This window comes from Schistocerca serialis, chromosome 1 (assembly GCF_023864345.2).
Source record: "Schistocerca serialis cubense isolate TAMUIC-IGC-003099 chromosome 1, iqSchSeri2.2, whole genome shotgun sequence".
Taxonomy (NCBI): Eukaryota; Metazoa; Arthropoda; class Insecta; order Orthoptera; family Acrididae; genus Schistocerca; species Schistocerca serialis.
The window spans coordinates 430,682,579-430,702,463 of NC_064638.1; the positions used below are offsets into that span (position 1 = coordinate 430,682,579).

Below are 19,885 nucleotides of genomic sequence, written 5' to 3' on the forward strand. Positions count from 1 at the left end.
TTCGTGTCTATCTCACTTTTGAGACGTTTATATTCCTTTTTTCTGCTTCATTTACTACATTTTTGTATTATCTCCTTTCATCAATTAAATTCAATATCTCTTCTGTTACCCAAGGATTTCCATTAGCCCTCGTCTTTTTACGTACTTGATCCTCTGCTGCCTTCACTATTTCATCTCCCAAAGCTACCCATTCTTCTTCTACTGTATTTCTTTCCCCCATTCTTGTCAGTTGTTCGCTAACGCTCTCCCTGAAACTCTGTACAACCTCTGGTTCTTTCAGTTTATCCAGGTCCTATCTCCTTAAATTTCCACCTTTCTGCAGTGTCTTCAGTTTTAATCTACAGTTCATAACCAATAGATTGTGGCCAGAGTCCACATCTGCCCCTGGAAATGTCTTACAATTTAAAACCTGGTTCCTAAATCTCTGTCTGACCATTATATAATCTGTTTGAAACCTTTCAGTATCTCCAGGCTTCTTCCGTGTATACAACCTTCTTTAATGATTCTTGAACCAAGTGTTACCTATGATTAAGTTATGCTCTGTGCAAAATTGTACCAGGCGGCTTCCTCTTTCATTCCTTACACCCATTCCATATTCACCTACTACTTTTCCTTCTCTTCCTTTCCCTACTATCGAATTCCCGTAGCCCATGACTATTAAATTTTCGTTTCCCTTCACCTGCCCGATCAAGGGATCTGACATTCCACACTCCGACCCGTAGAAAGTCAGTTTTCTTTCTCATGATAACAACATCCTCCTGAGTAGTCGCCGCCCGGAGATCCGAATGGGGGACTATTTTACCTCCGGAATATTTTACCCAAGAGGACGCCATAATCATTTAACCATACAGTAAAGCTGCATGCCTTCGGGAAAAATTACGGCTGTAGTTTCCCCTTGATTTCAGCCGTTCGCAGTACCAGCACAGCAAGGCCGTTTTGGTTAGTGTTACAAGGCCAGATCAGTCAGTCATCTGGACTGTGACCCCTACAACTACTGAAAAGGCTGCTGCCCCTCTTCAGGAACCACACGTTTTGTCTTGTCTCTCAACAGCTACCTCCCCGTTGTAGTTGCACCTACGGTACAGCTATCTGTATCGCTGATTCACGCAAGCCTACCCACCAACGGCAAGGTCCATGGTTCATGGTGAGGGGGGGGGGATGTAGAGAATAACAATTTTAATATAAACAGATAACATTAAAATGATGCCGCGCGGTCGAGGGCTCCTTGTCACGGTCTGTGCGGCTCCCCCCATCGGAGGTTCGAGTCCTCCCTCGGGCTTGGGTATGTGTTGTCCACAGTTAGTTTAAGTTAGATTACGTAGTATGTAGGCTTAGGGACCGATGACCTCAGCAGTTTGGTCCCGTAAGACCTTACCACAAATTTCCAAAATTTATTGAAATAATTTCAGTGTCTGTAGTGACGTGAGGTTATAGCACTGACTGTGAATTAATAAAGTTAATACTGGCAGTACTTCTACCATTGCTGCTGCTGCTACCACTACCACTAATAATACTAGTAATAATGCGCACTCATTCACCTATTTCATAAAAAATGAGACAAATCTGATGTGAATAACTACAGAGGAGTCTCCCTCCTTTCCGTTCCTTACAAAGTCCTCTCCGCTTGCCTCTTACAACACGCACAAGAACAACTCGAATCCGTGATAAATGATTATCAAACAGGCTTTAGACCACGCATATCAGACGTCGAACAAATTTTCAACATGAAGTCTACGCTGAAAATTCGAGATACATTAAGTGTCCCAACCATCTGCACATTTGTCGACTTCACGAAAGCTTACGACTCCATCGACCGACAGTTCCTGTTTAATATATTCAATACAATCTGGATCCTAAAACGCAACGTCTCATCCAACAATCCCTAACAGACCCAACTTCCAAAGTCAAATTCAACAGAAAACTCTACAACCTTTTTCCATTAAGACTGGCGTCCGGCAGGGCGATAGCCTCTCCCCACTACTTTTCAACATCGTTTTAGACAAAGTCATCAAAGAATGGGAACAAGAAGTGAAAAATCGAAACATCTGAAGACCCATAAGGCTATGAAAAGAAAAAGATAACATCGACGTCACATGCCTATCCTTGCTGATGACCTCGCGGACATGTCCTGTGATGAACAAACAGCAATTCATCAGATTGAAGTCCTCAAAGAATGTGCCGAGAAAGTTGGACTGCAATTTTCTTTTTCTAAAACCGAATTCATGCCTACAAAACACGGCATAGTAAACAAGGTTAACCACTTCAAGCACTTAGGAGAAATTATCGAGCCTACAGGTACAGAAAGGTTAGCATAAAAAACACGGGAACTCAAAATTCGGAAAGGATATGGGAAAGTTGCGAGCATCTACAGTAGAAAATGCATAAACATCAACACAAAAGCTCTACACTACACGACTGTTATCAAACCTGAAATACTCTATGCCAGCGAGACTGTAAACCTTAATTACAAAAGAGACCTCGAAAATATCAAAAAGACTGAAACAAAAATCATCCGAAAAATCCTTGTCCCAAAACTTACAGACGAAGAATACGGTCTACAATCACACACAACCACAGAAAAATATTCCAACATCGAAACCGATTTCCGCAAACGACGACTGAAATTCTACAGACATATCTTGAGACTAACAAAGAAAATTTTGACGTCCTGAAAACGACAACAGTTTGGATAAAACCGGTCCAAGTTGATCTAAAAAAATGATAAAATCTCACCGACAGACATTGAAGGTCGAAACGTCTTCAGACATAAGGTCTACAGCTGGGAAATTTCATTAGAAGACAAACCCAAGGTACTTAGAAGAAAGTGGTCAGATGACTTCGAGCTAAGCACTGCGAGAGGATGAAATAATTCTGGAAGAACAAGAAAAATAACAACCACAGGTCATAATTTGGTTTATGTGCTCCTCTATGAGTCTAAACAATGTAAATAAATAAAACGGCATTCTCTATTATATTGCGGGAGCTTATTCGAGCGTGGGGCTCCTGCTACTGAGAAGGACTTCGAGAAAGTGGCTGAACGATGAAGTGGGACAAAGAGGATTTTGCTTTCGTAGGAACGGGTGTTTCTGCCATGTTGTTCAGACAGTAGCGTTAAGGTCGAGGAGAGATATGGGGGACAGTGTATTTTGATCAGATAGTGGAGAAGACAGAGGGTATGGAAATCTCTGTGCTTGTCTCCACACAGCCGTCCGTCTTCCACGTTGGTGTGTATTTTAGCGTAATAATTCTATTTGTATAGTTTTCTTGTTAGGTAGAAGTTCTAGCTCCGAATCACGCAGTATTGCGTCTTATAGGGTGGCCTCTTCATCTGAAATTAAGGTCCTGTGTTTTTAATGGTCTCGTTCTAGTGGTATATGATACGTAAAATCTTTTTAGATACTGCATCTGTGTATTGTATTATACACCCTGTTTTCTCATTTTAAATTTACCGCCTTCAAATTTTTTTAGGATAAGTTATTGCACAGGTGTTGCTCGTAGTAATTCCATGTTATTAATGTTTTATGTGCAGTACATTTAAAAGTTTCAGTGGCTATGTTTATCCAGTTTACGATCTCTCAGTCTTACCAGCAGCTGCGTGGCAGCGCCACCTATTGAGGTGATTCTGTATTAGGCGTCAGTACTAGCACACGACGGCATCCGCTATAGTTTTACAACAGGCCACACTTTACATTATGAAAGGCAAGCAGTTATTTGTATTCGCACCCTGCAGTAAGTGGAATGTACATTTCGTATTTAGAACTAGAAGAAGAGAATAAAGTAATGTAAGATGAGGCATGGCTGTGGACAGACTAGAATAATTCAATTAATTGCTTTGCAGTGGGAGAAGAAAATGGCAAATGCCAAAACCCAATAACATTTATAGATGTTTCCATGTCTAAAGTTAGAAATACACAAAATGTTCGTTTTTAAAATTGTGCTGTTGCAGTTCTGGGAAACTGTAGTACCACAAGATGCAAATAATGATATACGTTAGATCGATCCTATCTCCACTCCGGAAGAACTTTGCATAGCTCTTAGGGATAGCATTTATTTTAGGAAATTAATGTAATGATACCAAGCCTAAGTGGAACTGTCTTTCATCAGACTTTGGCTGGATCATTCGATGGCAAAACTTTTAAGTTCTGTTTGTCTCTAAGGCTTTTCCATTACGATTTTTCTTCTTTACCATGTAAATCAATGGCTGTCGATCGATGTAGTTGTATTGTCGGATCCTCATGCATTTGAACCCAACTGAAACGATGAGGTGTGTGTGTGTGTGTGTGTGTGTGTGTGTGTGTGTGTGTGTGTGTGTGTAATCTGAGTAATTGCTTTTATCTCATCATACATTTCATCAATCTGTTCGTCATCTGCGGAGCTAGTTGGCATATAAATTTGTACTACTGTGGTAGGCGTGGGCTTTGATTCTATCTTGGCTACAGTAACGCGGTCACTATGCTGTTCGTAGTAGCTTACCCTCACTCATATATATATATATTTTTAATTCGTTGTTAAACCTACTCTTGCATTACCCATATTTGATTTTGTATTTATAACCCTGCATTCACCTAACGAGAAGTCTTGTTCCTCCTGCCACCGAAATTCAGTAATTCTAACTATATCTAACTTTAACCTATCCATTTCCCTTTTTAAATTTTCTAATCTACCTGCCCGATTAACGGATCTGACAGCCGGCCGAAGTGGCCGTGCGGTTACAGGCGCTGCAGTCTGGAGCCGCAAGACTGCTACGGTCGCAGGTTCGAATCCTGCCTCGGGCATGGATGTTTGTGATGTCCTTAGGTTAGTTAGGTTTAACTAGTTCTAAGTTCTAGGGGACTAATGACCTCAGCAGTTGAGTCCCATAGTGCTCAGAGCCATTTGAACCATTTGAACGGATCTGACATTCCACGCTCCGATACGTAGAACGCCAGTTTTCTTTCTCCTGATAACGACGTCCTCCTGAGTAGTCGAATGGGGGACTATTTTACCTCCGGAATATTTTCTCCAAGAAGACGACGTCATCTTTTAACCATACAGTAAAGCTGTGTGTCCTCGGGAAAAATTACGGCTGTAATTTCCCCACTTTTTTCCAGCCATTCGCAGTACCAGCACAGCAGGGCCGTTTTGGTTAATGTTACAAGGCGAGATCAATCATCCAGACTGTTGCCCCTGCAACTACTGAAAAGGCTGCTGCCCCTCTTCAGGAACCACACGTTTGTCTGGCCTCTCAACAGATACCCCTCCGTTGTGGTTGCACCTATGGTGCGGCTATCTGTATCGCTGAGGCACGCAAGCCTCCCAACATACATATATCCTGAATGACTTAATTAAGAATAAAACTGACGACGTGAAATCCACTTGTGAAACGAAACACTAATAATTTCTACACGGGCGAGACCAGTAAGGAACCTGTTTACGTTACAAATGTAGTATGATTAAGAATCAATTAGAAGGGACTTGGCTGTTACCAAGAATTCAAGAAAGTTGTGTTTCTTTGAAACGGATTTGGTATCTTCGAAACGGATTTGGTATATAGGCTACAAACGTGCGTGGTTCAAGTTCCATACCTAATTGCTAGGACAGCTATAAATTACTGACATCGCCTCACAAGCAAGAGACTCATTCTACACATTGCATATATCTCATACGTAACTGATTAATAATATAATTAGTGGATGCCTTACACCGTGAGATATATAAGGTTGGTTTCATATTATGAAACTTGAAAGCATTACAAGAAGAATTTTTGACACTGAAAAGTTGTTGGGTTAAGAATTGTGGATGAACACGCACGTATGAAATGCTCACGGTTTGTTCGATAGTTGTATTTCCGGCAATTCATTCTCAGCTGATAACGTCAGTTCTCACGGCCTTCTTATAATTCGTACCCGCTGGTGTACATGGCGAGCAATCAGATTGAGAAGAAAGATTTATTGAAAGAATTACTGGAACTTTAAAATGTTAATTTTTTCTTTCTTTGGATTTCCGGCGTAGTTATCCGCGTCTTACAGTCGAGCTGTGGCTGGAACAGGGCTGGTGCGACATGGAATGTTTCTAGATGCTGCACCAACCCACGCCCAGTCGGGTACTGCTGACAGAGGACGCTATTTGCTGACAGGGGGACGCGTCTAAAGTACCCTCTACCAGCCAATTAAAGGGCTGGGAACGGTGACATGGGGGACGCCGAGCCGGTTGACCAGGGCGCTCCGGCACTACGCGGTCGCTCTCTTGTCTGCCAGCTCTCGTCCCGACCAGACGTCTTGTCCTGCTCATCTTCCCGGGCAACAAGCTCCTCAGTCTGATTGCGGCTGCCTCCTGCTGTTTCTGTTTTCCTGTATTCCTTAGTAGTAGGAGCTGATGCAGTAAACTCCGGCGAGTGACATGCCTTTAAACAAATTTCCTGACACACTCGGACGCCCACATCCCTCTTAAGCTGTAATCTCAATCCATTCATGCACTCTACATGAAAAAATACTAGACAACGAACTGCGGTGAAAGTAATAATGGTACTACATATTCGTAGCCGAAACATCAAACATGTAACGCAGGGATACACTGTATGATTGGGACTGTGACCGTGTGTTAAAGACCACCTCTTGCAGCACCAGATGTGGTGTACTGTGTCCTATCCTCCAATATTTATGCATAAAAAAATGAAATCATTTGTGAGGTTACAGTCAGTGTGAAGTGCCTTGCTCCCTTTGAGCTACATGGCTAACAAACGAACAGGACATCTACATCAGCGTCTAGATTGATACTCTGCAAATCACACATAAGTGCTTGACAGAGGGTTCATGGAACCACCTTCACAACCACACTATTATTCCAATCTCGAACAGAACACGGAAAAAACGAACACCTATACCTTTCCTTGCGAGCTGTGATTTCCCTTATTTTATTGATGACTATAGTTCCCTATGTAGGTCGGCGTCAACAAAATATTTTCGCATTCGGACGAGAAAGTTGGTGACTGAAATTTCGTGAGATTTCACCGCAACGAAAACACTTGTCTTAATGATCTCCACCCCAAATCCTGTAGCACATGAGTGACAGTCTCTCCCCTTTTTGTCGATAGTACAAAACGTGTTGTTCATTTTTGAACTTTCTCGATGCACTTCGTTAATCCTGTCTGGTAAGGATCCCAGACCGCATAGCAGTACTCCAAAAGAGGACAGACAGGCATAGTGTAGGGAGTCCCTTTAGTAGATCTCTTCATCTCCTAAGTATTCTGCTAATAAAACGCAGTCTTTGATTCGCCTCCCTACAACATTTTCTGTGTGTTCTTTCCAAATTAAGTTGTTCGTAACTGTAATTCCTAGGTATTGAGTTGAATGTACAGCCTATAGATTCGACTGATTTATCATGTAACCGTAGTTTAATGGATTCCTTTTAGCACTCAAGTGGATAATATCACACTTTTCATTATCTGGGGTAAATTACCAATGTAGGACGAGGTGAAATCATCTGCTGCTGCTCTGTGGGGAAGACAAATAAGGTACTCTGTATGTGAAAATAACGTTGTGACTGACAAGTGTCAGTAGTGGTGATGAAAACTGCCTGCTCGTGCACAACATGCCAAGCGCTCATTCCATCGATAGTTTGCCCGGGCCTCCTATCTCGTGCAACCTGCGTCGCCTGCCGAGGCTGTTCCTTGAGCCCGCAGAACAGCAGCAGGGCGAGATCGTCGAGCCCGATGAACAGCTGTGATTGACTGACGCCGGCCCTTGCCAATAGTCACTACACGTCAGTCACAAAGTTATTTTAATGGGAGTGTAGAAGGGCGCAGAACCTGTGCAGCGATGTTGCACTGAACGAGCGCTCCTCTCGTGAAATGGCAGTTATTGGTGGGATGTGGTAGGAAGTACGGCCCTGTGGCCGGGTGTACCTCGATGAAGGCGAGCAGTAGGCCGGACTCGCCGCGCTCGGCGTTGGGCACGAGCACGCGGAAGTCGAGCCTGAGCTCGCAGTCGACGTCGCCGAGCTCGTGGTCGTGCAGCGTGACGGCGCCGTCGAGCTGCGTGACGAGCGCGGGGATGACGTCGGGCACGCGCCGCACCAGGAAGGACAGCGCCGAGACGCCGCCGCGCGTGCGCGCAGTCACGTCGGCGCCGCGCTCCAGCAGCAGCGCCGCGCACGCCGAGAACTCGTTGAGCGCCGCCAGGTGCAGCGGCGTGTAGCCGAACTTGTCTGCGCGGTTCACCGACGCACCTGCCCCCACCAGCAGCCGCACGCACTCCAGTGACCGCGACACCTGCAATGTCCCCCGACTCTACCAAAAGCTTCCCACAGATCGAGCAGACAGTTTCTGCTGCTCATAGTCTGCGATTTGCAGCACTCACCAAATTAACACATTGATTTTTAAAGTCGGCTCGCAGCAGGCTGTAGGTTTCAAGTGCGTTATTACATTGCCGGCTGTGAGGCAGGCCGAGCAGCTATAGCTCCATCTTCGTGTTACTACGAAGAAAACACCCTCCAAAAATTGTGTAGTGTGCGAAGCAAGCAAGCAATGAAGAAAGAAAGTGATACACGTTACGAATGTGAGAAATACGAGTATATAGTGGCGTTGCACATCCCTGTATTTTTTTCGTGTATACCACACTAACAAAAACTTCTAAAACAGTATTATCATCACTCCTCATCACTTCAATAAATACCAAGGATAGATTTTTAAAGAATTCGTACCACAAAAATATATAATTTTGAGAAAAGTATATGGCAAAATATGCTCATTTTCGTAAATATAAATAGTAAATACAGGGTCGACTTTGAGGAAGAATATTACTTAGTCAATGGCTTAATGAATTAACGAATTAAACTAGTGTAATGCTTCGTGGTTATCTGTTGGGAATAACACTGACCTTGAGACTGTTCTACGATAACCATCATCTGCCCCTTGTCTAGTATCACCTTTTGTCATCGGCACCAGACCTAGATTTAACGCTAATTCAACATCTTTCTTAGTGGTTTTCGGGGAGTTATGCACAAAACTGCAACTGAGACCTAAAACAGATAATATTTAGTCTATATAACTTCATAAGGATTTGACTACATAAATGAATAAAAATGCCCGATGCTCTCAGACTAGGCTAAACTAGGTCGGAAATAAGAGACTGCGTTGCATTGCTTTTGCCAGCGTGAGGAGTACTTCTGCTGCCACGTGTACCAACCAGGTCCTTTGTACAGCTCCGGTTCAGTAAGCAAACACTATACCTGTACTTGGCTGTAATGGGTCGCTGGCCTCTGGCATGTGACCGTCATGCTCTGAGGATGACTGTTCGGGTGATCCCAGTGGCGCGGTTCTGGCGCGTTTCCTCGGCCTCCAGTCAGCGACTTTTCGTAGAATGACCCTCAGTCTCATTTTCTGTATTCATATAAAAACAGCGAGAAACTTATCATCGGGATTGGTGATCACGAAGTAGAGGAAGTTAAGAAATTCTGCAGCAAAATAATACATGACGGAGGAGGAAGGAGAACATAAAAAGCAGACTAGCATTGTCAAAAGGGCATTCGTGGCCAAGAGAAATCTACTAGTATCAAAACTTAGGTCTTAATTTGAGGAAGAAATTTCTGAAAATGTGCGTTTGGAACACAGGATTGTTTGGCAGTGAGACTTGGACTGTGGGCAACAGAACAGAAGAGAAGCATTTGAAATTTGGTGCTAGAGAAGAATGTTGATAATTAAGTGTACAGATAAGTAAGGAATGACGAGTTACTCCACAGAATGGGCGAGGAAAGGAATATATGGAAAACAGTGACAAGAAGAAGGGAGAGGATGATAGGAAGGACATCAGGGAACAGTTTCGTTGATACTAGAGGGAGCTGTAGAGGAAGGCAGAGATTGTGTTACATCCAGCCAATAATTGAGGACGTAGAGTACAACTGCTAGTTTGAGATGAGAAGATTGATCCAAGAGAGGAATTCGTGACAGGCAACATCAAACCAGTTAGAATACTGATGACTAAACAAAATAAATAAAAATAAACAAAAAGCTTCGTTTTCCCTTCCCTTCCATTCCTCACAAAAGACCAGGGGTTTAGGTATCGTCATCAGGAATGGCTGGCTACCCTCCAATCGCCGCCGTTGTACCAAGAACGTCTTTCCCTGCCCTATTTCGTTTCCTTTACCAATTTTCCTCTCAGTTTTGGTCGGCTGTGTATCCCTGGAACGTCTCGCATTCAAAACTAGCGTTCCTTGCCAGGATCTCCGTTTTTCACCTTAAGGAATTGTGTTGGAGCCATTTCGTCACTCACTACATATCATGTGGTGCTCTTTACTTGTAACTGCATGCGAATACATTAAAACATAACCGAGAGAACTCAACATCCTTTCGAAAAGATGTCACTAAAAGCGTGTCAGTTGCCAGCGTATTAACAGATTGAGCCTGGTCAGCGTGCTGGAATATCGCTCTGGCCATCAGAGGCCCTGGTGACACTTTCGAGTGCTAAAGCCAGTCCGTTACGGAGTAAAATTCACTGTGTCACTTGCTTGTTCGTGCGACAGCTTCCAAGCAAGGCCGGCCGGCCTGCCTGCCTGCCTGCCTGCCTGCCTGCCTGCCTGTTTCCCCTTCAGGGAGCTTCGCATGGCAGCCCTGGTGTTATTTCCCCTGTAGGGTTCTCTAAATGCTACCTACATTGGCCAGTCGGGAGACCTTTCGCCAACGAATGTCGAACCCTGGAAGGCGGGATCTCACAGACAACACAGGTTAACCTGTGAGACAAATCGGCATATCGTGCACATGACTGCTCTCTGTAATCTTTTTCAGACGATTTTAAAGAAACTGTTTTGTTAAAAACTTTATTCTCTCGCATCTCATAGTCCCATTTGTCAACTTCATGAAGAAATGCCTGTTATTGAGTCAATGATCATTGTTATTGTGATACTTCGAAATTAAGCAACCCACAGCATGATATTCGAATAGTTTGGAATGAAAAATAGGGCATTCTATGAATTTGCGTTTGGTGCATGTTAGTTCATGCATTGCTGGGTACAAAATGTAGCTAACATATTGAATTATTATTTACTCTTAGGAGGAGATGTACGTCTCATTCTCGAGAGAGAAGATTATATGTAGAGTACTCGGTTCCACTTGCACGTGAAGACAATAATGGGGCAGTGAAATATTCGTAATTTCCCGTTTGTTTCATAAACTATTTGAGATATCCAAACAAGATTTTGGCAAATGATTGCACACAAAGAGGGGAGTATTTTGCCTCATAATTAATAAATGATATGCAAGTAAGTAGAGATTTTTCAATGGGATAACGTAATTTCTTAAGGGAGATAAATAGATCGTGAATCGAGAATTGCTGTGAGTTTTGCAGTGTAAGTGAAGAAACTACAAGTTTATTTTTATACCGAGAACGGATTTTTTCGTAAAATACTTATATGTCTTGCTAGTTTAATAACACAATGTTTTTGGAGTCCTCCGCAATTTCAACTGCATTACAGTGTTAAATGAATTTCTGTAAATTCTGCTATGTTTTAGCAAAACATTGCAACAAGAGAAGTATAGATGTTTCTGAAAACAGGAGTTTATTCCTATATCTCAAAGATCTGAAAAATATGAAAACAGTTCAATGGTGCTGAATGTTTCTGTTGCAGCTTGTATCACTGGAGTCGGTTGAACACTTTCACGACGTGAAACTTCCTGGCAGCTTAAAACTGTGTGCCGGACCGAGACTCGAACTCGGGACCTTTGCCTTTCGCGGGCAGGTGGTCTGCCAACTGAGCTACCCAAGCACAACTCACGACCCGTCGTCACAGTTTTAATTCCGCCAGTAACTCGTCTCCTACCTTCCAAACATCACAGAAGCTCTCCTGCGAACCTTGCAGAACTAGCACACTCAGAAGAAAGGACATTGCGGAGACATGGCTTAGCCTTTTCGAGGTCTAGGGATACAAAAATGGCAGAGTGACGGGACCTAAGCTGGAGGGACAGGAGATGGGTGAGGTATAGGAGTTGGTCATTGGAAGGGAAGGAAGGTCGAAAGCCACATTGGGTGTTGGGGGGGAGGAGGAGGTGCTGTTGGTGGAGGTGGTGATGGATGCGTTGGGTAAGGATGGATTCTAAGAGCTTGCTGAACACAGAGGTAAGACATATATAGGGGGCGGGGGGGGGGGGGGGGAGGAACATCAGGATATGGGAGGTTTTCCATAGATTGGGGAAGAAGTCAGTGGCAAGGATTACGTTATAGAGGGCGGCAAGGACTGCAAGGAAGGAGGGAGGGCAGTGTTTGAGTGGCGGTCGGTAATGCGGTCGTGGCCACGGGCAGTGTTGCATTTAGTGTGGAGTGTGATGATGATGTCCTGTGTAGTGATTGGAGTGTTAAGTTCCGATGTTGGTGTGTACTCGATGATCCAGCGCACAGAAGACAATCTAGTGACCCCCACAGAAAGGATTAAGCGCAAGACACTTACACTGCTGAAAAAGAGTTTGATGTTCGAAGATTTACGTAAGAAACTTCATCCTGGTGCTGCCGTTGTGCCTAGATTGTATGGTCCGCCTAAGCTGCAGAAGGCAGGGGTTCCTCTACGCCTTATTGTTAGTAATTTGGGTGCACCCACTTATAACCTGTTCTCAGTTCATATGATGTCAAGTGTGGACACCATATCTCCAATTCAGTGGATTTTATTCGACGATTGAAATCTTTTAGACTGAGTCCTTCATATCTATTGGTGATTTTTGATGTGGTATCTCTGTTAACAAAAGTCCCTGTAGAAGAGTCCCTTAGTTTGATTAGTGAAAAACTGGATGAAGAGTTAGTGAAGCGTTGTCGTCATATGCTGACATCCACGTATTTTTTTAACGGAAACATTTGTAACAGAATGTTGGCGTGGCTATGGGTAGTCCTTTATCGCCCATAGTCGCCAATTTATTTATGGAGGACTTCCAGGATATGGCACGGAAGACTTCGGCTTTGCAACCAACGTGCTTCTGGAGATATGGGGATGATACCTTTTTCGTCTGGCCACATGGACGTGATGTTCTCAATAGATATTTGGACTACTTCAATAGTCTTCATCCCCCGCATTAAATTTACCATGGTGGTTGAAAGTGATGGGATGCTTCCATTTTTAGGTGTTATGGCTTATAAAAAACCAGATGGTACTTTGGGACATAGTGTTCACCGAAAGCCGACGCACACAGATCGTTATCTGCATTCTATGATTTGCCATCCACCACACCAACGCAGTGTCGATAGTGTCGGAAGTTCCATGCGGCTTTTCGCGGATGATGCTGTAGTATACAGAGAAGTTGCAGCATTAGAAAATTGTAGCGAAATGCAGGAAGATCTGCAGCGGATAGGCACTTGGTGCAGGGAGTGGCAACTGACCCTTAACATAGACAAATGTAATGTATTGCGAATACATAGAAAGCAGGATCCTTTATTGTATGATTATATGATAGCGGAACAAACACTGGCAGCAGTTACTTCTGTAAAATATCTGGGAGTATGCGTGCGGAACAATTTGAAGTGGAATGATCATATAAAATTAATTGTTGGTAAGGCGGGTATCAGGTTGAGATTCATTGGGAAAGTCCTTAGAAAATGTAGTCCATCAACAAAGGAGGTGGCCTAAAAAACACTCGTTCGACCTATACTTGAGTATTGCTCATCAGTGTGGGATCTGTACCAGATCGGGTTGACGGAGGAGATAGAGAAGATCCAAAGAAGAGCGGCGCGTTTCGTCACAGGGTTATTTGGTAACCGTGGCAGACTCTGCAAGAGAGGCATCGCGGTGTAGCTTGCTCGCCAGGTTTCGAGAGGGTGCGTTTCTGGATGAGGTATCGAATATATTGCTTCCCCCTACTTATACCTCCCGAGGAGATCACGAATGTAAAATTAGAGAGGTTAGAGCGCGCACGGAGGCTTTCAGACAGTCGTTCTTCCCGCGAACCATACGCGACTGGAACAGGAAAGGGAGGTAATGACACTGGCACGTCAAGTGCCCTCCGCCACACACCGTTGGGTGGCTTGCGGAGTATAAATGTAGATGTAGATGTAGTGGCGTCCTTATGGGTTTGGTACGCAGAGCATATGCCACTTCCAACGGGGACAGCTTAACCCAAGAACTTGCGCATTTGATGGCTGTTTTTAAGGAAAATGGCTACTCAGAGAAGCAGGCTATGGAGTTTGACCAATCACTGGAGGTGCATGAAGAGGAAGATAGATCGGTGGCCTTTCTAAATTATGGTGGAGGCATATCGTTTATGATTGGGAGTATTTTAAGGAATTTTAACATTAAGAGTATGTTCCGTCCACCTTCTAAGATCAGAGCACTACTCGGCTCTGTGAAAGATGATCTCAATGTGAGAAGGCTGACATCGGCCGTCCGATTCGTACAGTTCGTGACAGGTGTGTGGAACATCACCGTCATACGAGGCTACAACAGCTGGAAAAATTGGCAGTAGCAGAACACTGTTAAAATAAGGGACACCGTATGAAACTTGACGATACTGTGTAGGTTGGCAGCACTTCCGGTTTTTGGAACAGTGTCTTTATAAAGAGGCAGTTGAAATTATGCTGGCGTATAATTTAATTAACAGAGACAATGGATTTCCTCTTAGCAGGACATGGAATCCTGTACTATCCCGCATCAAAACAGAACGTTCTTCGGTGCGTCCCTGAGTGCGATATATCGTTGCCGACTATGTTCTACTAAGGGCGGCACCACCTCCCAGTCTCGGAGGGTAGCAACCGTGATGGGCGGCGCATGCGCCGTGCACTGTACAGTGGCTTATATAGGACACGATGATTTGCAGTGTGGCGTCAGTTCTCAGCGGGACTAGCATTGGCAAAAGGGCATTCCTGGCCAAGAGAAACCTACTAGTATCAAAGCAGAAGCAGCATTCTCCTGAAGATGGCGACCAGCTGGATCGCCGAAATATCGAATCGAGTTGAGTTTTGGATCCAGCAGCAAACCCGAAGAGACTTTCAAGACTTATTGCACCGGGAAAGCCTACAAAGTCACAGGCTTCTGCTCAGCTTCGCGATCCCATACCGAAATTCAACCGCTGCGCTCACGTGCCTTGCTGTGGCAGTGATGCTTTTACTTTGAAAACACTGGACGGTAATGTACATAAGCGAACGTGTATACTATGTAAGCTGGACGGAAAACAACCCTCACTGTAATAAGTGATGAGTCCTTAAGCTGTAAGGAATACAAAATAATTTTTCTGGAACCGTTTATTGCGTAAGTCGTTGATGGTATTAGTGTATAATCGTTGTGTGTCAATATTTGCTACTTTTATGCATGAAGAGGGTAACTGTGTTTACGTCATCGTATCATACCCTGTTAGGTGTTATGAATCGTCATGCCCTCACTGTGGGCACTTTCACATCTGGGGAAGCAGTCTGGAGTCCGGAACCGCGCTGCTGCTATGGTCGCAAGTTTGAACTCTGCCTCGGGCATGGATGTGTGTGATGTCCTTAGCTTAGCTAGGTTTAAGTAGTTCTAAGTCAAGGGGGCTGATGACCTCAGATGTTAAGTCCCATAGTGCTCAGATACATTTGACCATTTGAAGTAGTCTGATTCTCATACGAGCATGGCCTTTTTTTCAGTTCCTGCGTTAAGACGTTTGTGGCCTCTATCGTGTGTCATAAAATTGAGTTGCCAATATTACTGAAATGCATATTTTGCTTTCAGTTACAATAATTTTGTTTTCAGTCATGAACAGTACCATTTTGCATTACGTGGGACCAACTCCAGATGCATGCAGTATGTACACATGCAATCTGTCGTATGACTTCCAGAGTCTGTGAGTCGATGTAATAAATATGTGTTTAACACATATATTGCACAAATCTCCTCCTCCTCCATCTCTTAGTCCATGTCCTTTTCTTCCCCACTGCCATCTGCTCCTTCCACTCCCTCTGACCATCGCCTCCTTCGGTTATCTCTCTGCCCATACCCTTCCCTCGCTTCCCCATCTCCTCCCCGGTGGTTATTATTCGCATCTCTCACCATGTTGGCAGAAAAACATTTTATTAATAAACTTGATTGCTTTGTGTAAAGTGCAATTTTGTCCTCGACCAGAAACAACAGATTTGTATGCTTGTAATGGAAATTTTCTGAAAGTCGAAATGTTTGAAATATTTCTGCTGAGGAATCGAGGCAGTTTATTTTCGCATTCTCAACCGAGCTGCAATGATCTTGATGTTGACCTTGTTTCTTATTTTTATTATTTCAGTACAGTGTGAACATATTAAAATGTTGGTGACAAAAATGAAGGGTAAGTGAGAACAGAATAGTAACAGGAGGAAGGATTAAAGGTGAAGGGGGCGCCTATGGACTTTAGTTTAGAAACAGGGAATTCATATATGTAGCGTCAGAAATATTGAAATATGTAAGTCTGTGCGAGATAATAGGAGAAAATTCCTCAAGAGATATTAAAAAATGCATAAAGCTAAAATGGGACACAGACAGGTTGATGAAACTCTTTCTTGGTATTATGCGCGAAAGAGTGGTCATTGGAGAAAAGGGAAGAAAATTGCTTATCATTAACATAAAGTCTAACTATTACACTAAATTGTAAGTAACTGCAAATAAGTTCTCTGCCTGACGAAAAAACTGAATCAGCGAAAGACATGGTCGGATATAATGTAACTTCATAGACGAACACATCATTAATGGGTGTGTAATTGAATGATTCTCTGTGACAGGTAGAATGGCCACCAGAATGAATTAGTGTTTTTCCCGTTTAGTTTTGTTCCTGGCCTAGTAGGGTATGTAAGGGGCATAGCAGCATCAGATGTTGGATGATCATTGTGAAGGACACGGATGCTGCATACTCGAGCGAGATTGTTATCAGCACGTAACAGAGGTTGAAAGGGGCTTTATTGTTGGTCTCCATTCGACTAGTTGGTCGAATGGGGCAGATACGTGGGGTATTCAAATGTGACAGTGGCTCAATATTGGACTGCATGGGAACATGACGGCAAGCGAACTCGTTGTCAAGGTTCCAGTCGAGTACGTCTCGTCACCACAAGGAATAATTGACGCAGTGTACGCCAAGCACATTGTGAGCCGTTCACATTCGATACAAAGTAATGGACTCCCTGCGACATTCTGAGTCGTCCCGCACCATTCGCCGGAAACTAGCAGCAGCCACAGTAGGGAATAACCGTCCCATGCGGAGCCTACTGTAAACACTAACACACAAATGCCCACGTTTGCTGTGGCCGGCAAGTATGGGCCTTTAACGAATGGATCGTATTGTGTTAACAATGAATCACGATTCTGCACTACCCGGATGACCATCGACGGCGAGTATAGGGGCGACCTACATCTGTATCATACTCCGCAAGCCACTTAATGGTGCGGCGGAGGGTACTTCTGGCACCACTGACTCATCCCTCTACCCTGTTCCATTCGAGAATGACTCGTGGAAAGAATGATTGCCTCTGTATTGGCTCTAATTTTCTCGTCGTGGTCATTACACAAGATGTATGTGGGAGGAAGTAATACGTTGTCCGACTATTCCCGGAAATTGCCTTCTTGAAATTTCAATAGAAAACGTCTCCATGATGGGCAGTGCCTCTCTTGTAACGTCTGCCACTGGAGTTTGTTCAGCATCCCTGTAACGCTCTCGCACCGACTAAACGATCCCGTGACGAAACGCGCCGCTCTTCGTTGGATTTTCTGTCTCTCTTCTATCAGTCTTACCTGGTAAGAATCCCATATTGATAAACAATATCATGAATCGGTCGAACAAGTGCCTTATAAGCCTCTTCCTTCGTGGATGAGTTACATTTCCTTAAGATTCTTCCTATGACTATCCATCTGGCGTCTGCATTTCGTACATTTCTTTTATGTGGTCATTCCACATGAGATCACCCGGGATAGTTATTCCTAAATATTGTACGGTAGATACTGTGTTCAACATTGTAGTGTACTGTTGTGGCTTTCTTTTCCTAATGTTTTCAATCATTCATTTTCGTTCATTCATTCATTTACGTTCACGGTCAACTGCCAAAGGCTGCACCTTTCATCAATCCTCTGCAGTTCATGATGCAAATCGATACAGTCTTCTGACGTTGCTACTTTACCACAGACAACCGCGTCATGTGCGAACAGTCTTAAAGAGCATCCGAAGCCTTCTACTAAATCATTTATATACTTTGTATTCAGTAACGTCCGCAGCTCGTGGTCGTGCGGTAGCGTTCTCACTTCCCGCGCCCGGGTTCCCGGGTTCGATTCCCGGCGGAGTCAGGGATTTTCTCTGCCTCGTGATGACTGGGTGTTGTGTGCTGTCCTTAGGTTAGTTAGGTTAAAGTAGTTCTAAGTTCTAGGGGACTGATGACCACAGATGTTAAGTCCCATAGTGCTCAGAGCCATTTGAACCATTTTTGAACCTATTCAGTAACGGTCCTGTCACACTTCCATGGTGTACTCGGGAAATTACCTTTACATCTGTAGATTTTGTTTCGTTGTGAGCGACTTGTTGAGTTCTGTCTGCAAGAAAGTGTGGAATCCATTCACAAATCTGGTCCGATACTCGATAAGCTCATATTTTTTCACCCAGCAGCGTTGCGGGAGGGTGTTAAATGCGTTCGTGAAGCCTAGGAACACTGCATCAACCTGAGCGCCGTTATCTACAGCGCTGTGCATCTCATGGGGGAACAGTGGGAGTTGAGTTTCGCAAGAATTCTGTTTCCGGAATCCATGATGATTTTTATATAGGAGAGTTTCGTTTTCCAAAAACGTCATAAATCTTGAACATAAAACCTATTCCATAATTATACAACAGATTGACGTCAACGATATAGGTGTATAATTGTGTGCATGTGTCCTGCGGCTGTTTTTAAAAACAGGGATGACCTGCGCGTTCATCAAGTCGCTAGGTACCCTTCGTTGTTCACGCGATCTTATAAATTACTACTAGAAGGGGAGCAAGTTCTCTTGCATAACCTTTGTAAAATCTTAAGGGTATCTCATCTTGTCCTACTAAGCGATCGGCTATCCCAATATCTGCCATTTAGACGTTCATATTATGAGTGACAGGAGTAACTATGTTACAATCTTCCGCGGTGAAGCAATTTCGGAAGAACGAATTCAGTATTTCGTCCGTCTCTCTGTTATCTTCCGTTTCGGTGCCATTATGGTCTCAGAGTAAATGAATAGATGATTTCGATTCGCTTACTGATTTTACGTAAGAGCAAAATCTCTTAGGGTTTTTACTCAGATCGATTGTCAAATTCCACTTTCAAAGTCATTGAACACTTCTCTCACTGCTCTCCGTACGCTCCTTTCGCTTCGTTCAGCACCCAGTTGCCAACTGGGTTCTCTTGCATCTGAGATGACGCTCTCTTTGTTTATGGAGCAGTTTTCTAACATGTCTATTAAGCCACGGTGGGTCTTTCCCATCCCTTAAGAAATTGCTCGGAACATACTTGTCTGAAGCACACTGAACGACGCTTATGAATTTTTTTCCATTTGTACTCTACAGCGTCGTCCATATGACTGAATATTTGATGCTGGTTACTCATATACTCCGCAGTTTTTGTACTGTCATTCGTGCTACGCAAAAATATCTTCCTATCTTTCTTAACATTTCTTGTAAAAACTGTAGTCATTGTTGCTATCACAGCCTTATAATCACTGATGCCTGCCTCAGCGTTAACTGGGTTTCTAGGTATGCACTGCAAAGGGAGTATCATCTTCAATACACACATCTGTAACTACATTTATACTTTGGAAATCAGTACATAAAATTTGCTAGGACGACCGATTTATTGTAACTTATGGAAATTTCTTCCTTTTGCCTTCTCGAGTGATGCATGATGATAATTCTTGCGTAAATGCCCATGTGCATGCTGTTATCGCTATAAATTTGCTTTCGTGGTCTCCATGGCTGAGACACAAAGGGTTCAAATGGTTCTGAGCA

General features: G+C 43.6%; 1 protein-coding gene across 1 annotated transcript in view; it reads right to left on the minus strand.

Annotated features, from left to right (window-relative positions):
- Positions 1-19,885, minus strand: part of LOC126481411 (transient receptor potential channel pyrexia-like) — a 202,319-nt gene that overhangs the window by 65,029 nt on the left and 117,405 nt on the right. Inside the window, exon 6 of the mRNA XM_050105187.1 lies at positions 7,883-8,248. Within this exon, the coding sequence (XP_049961144.1) occupies positions 7,883-8,248 (366 nt within the window). The remainder of the gene's footprint in view (positions 1-7,882; positions 8,249-19,885) is intronic.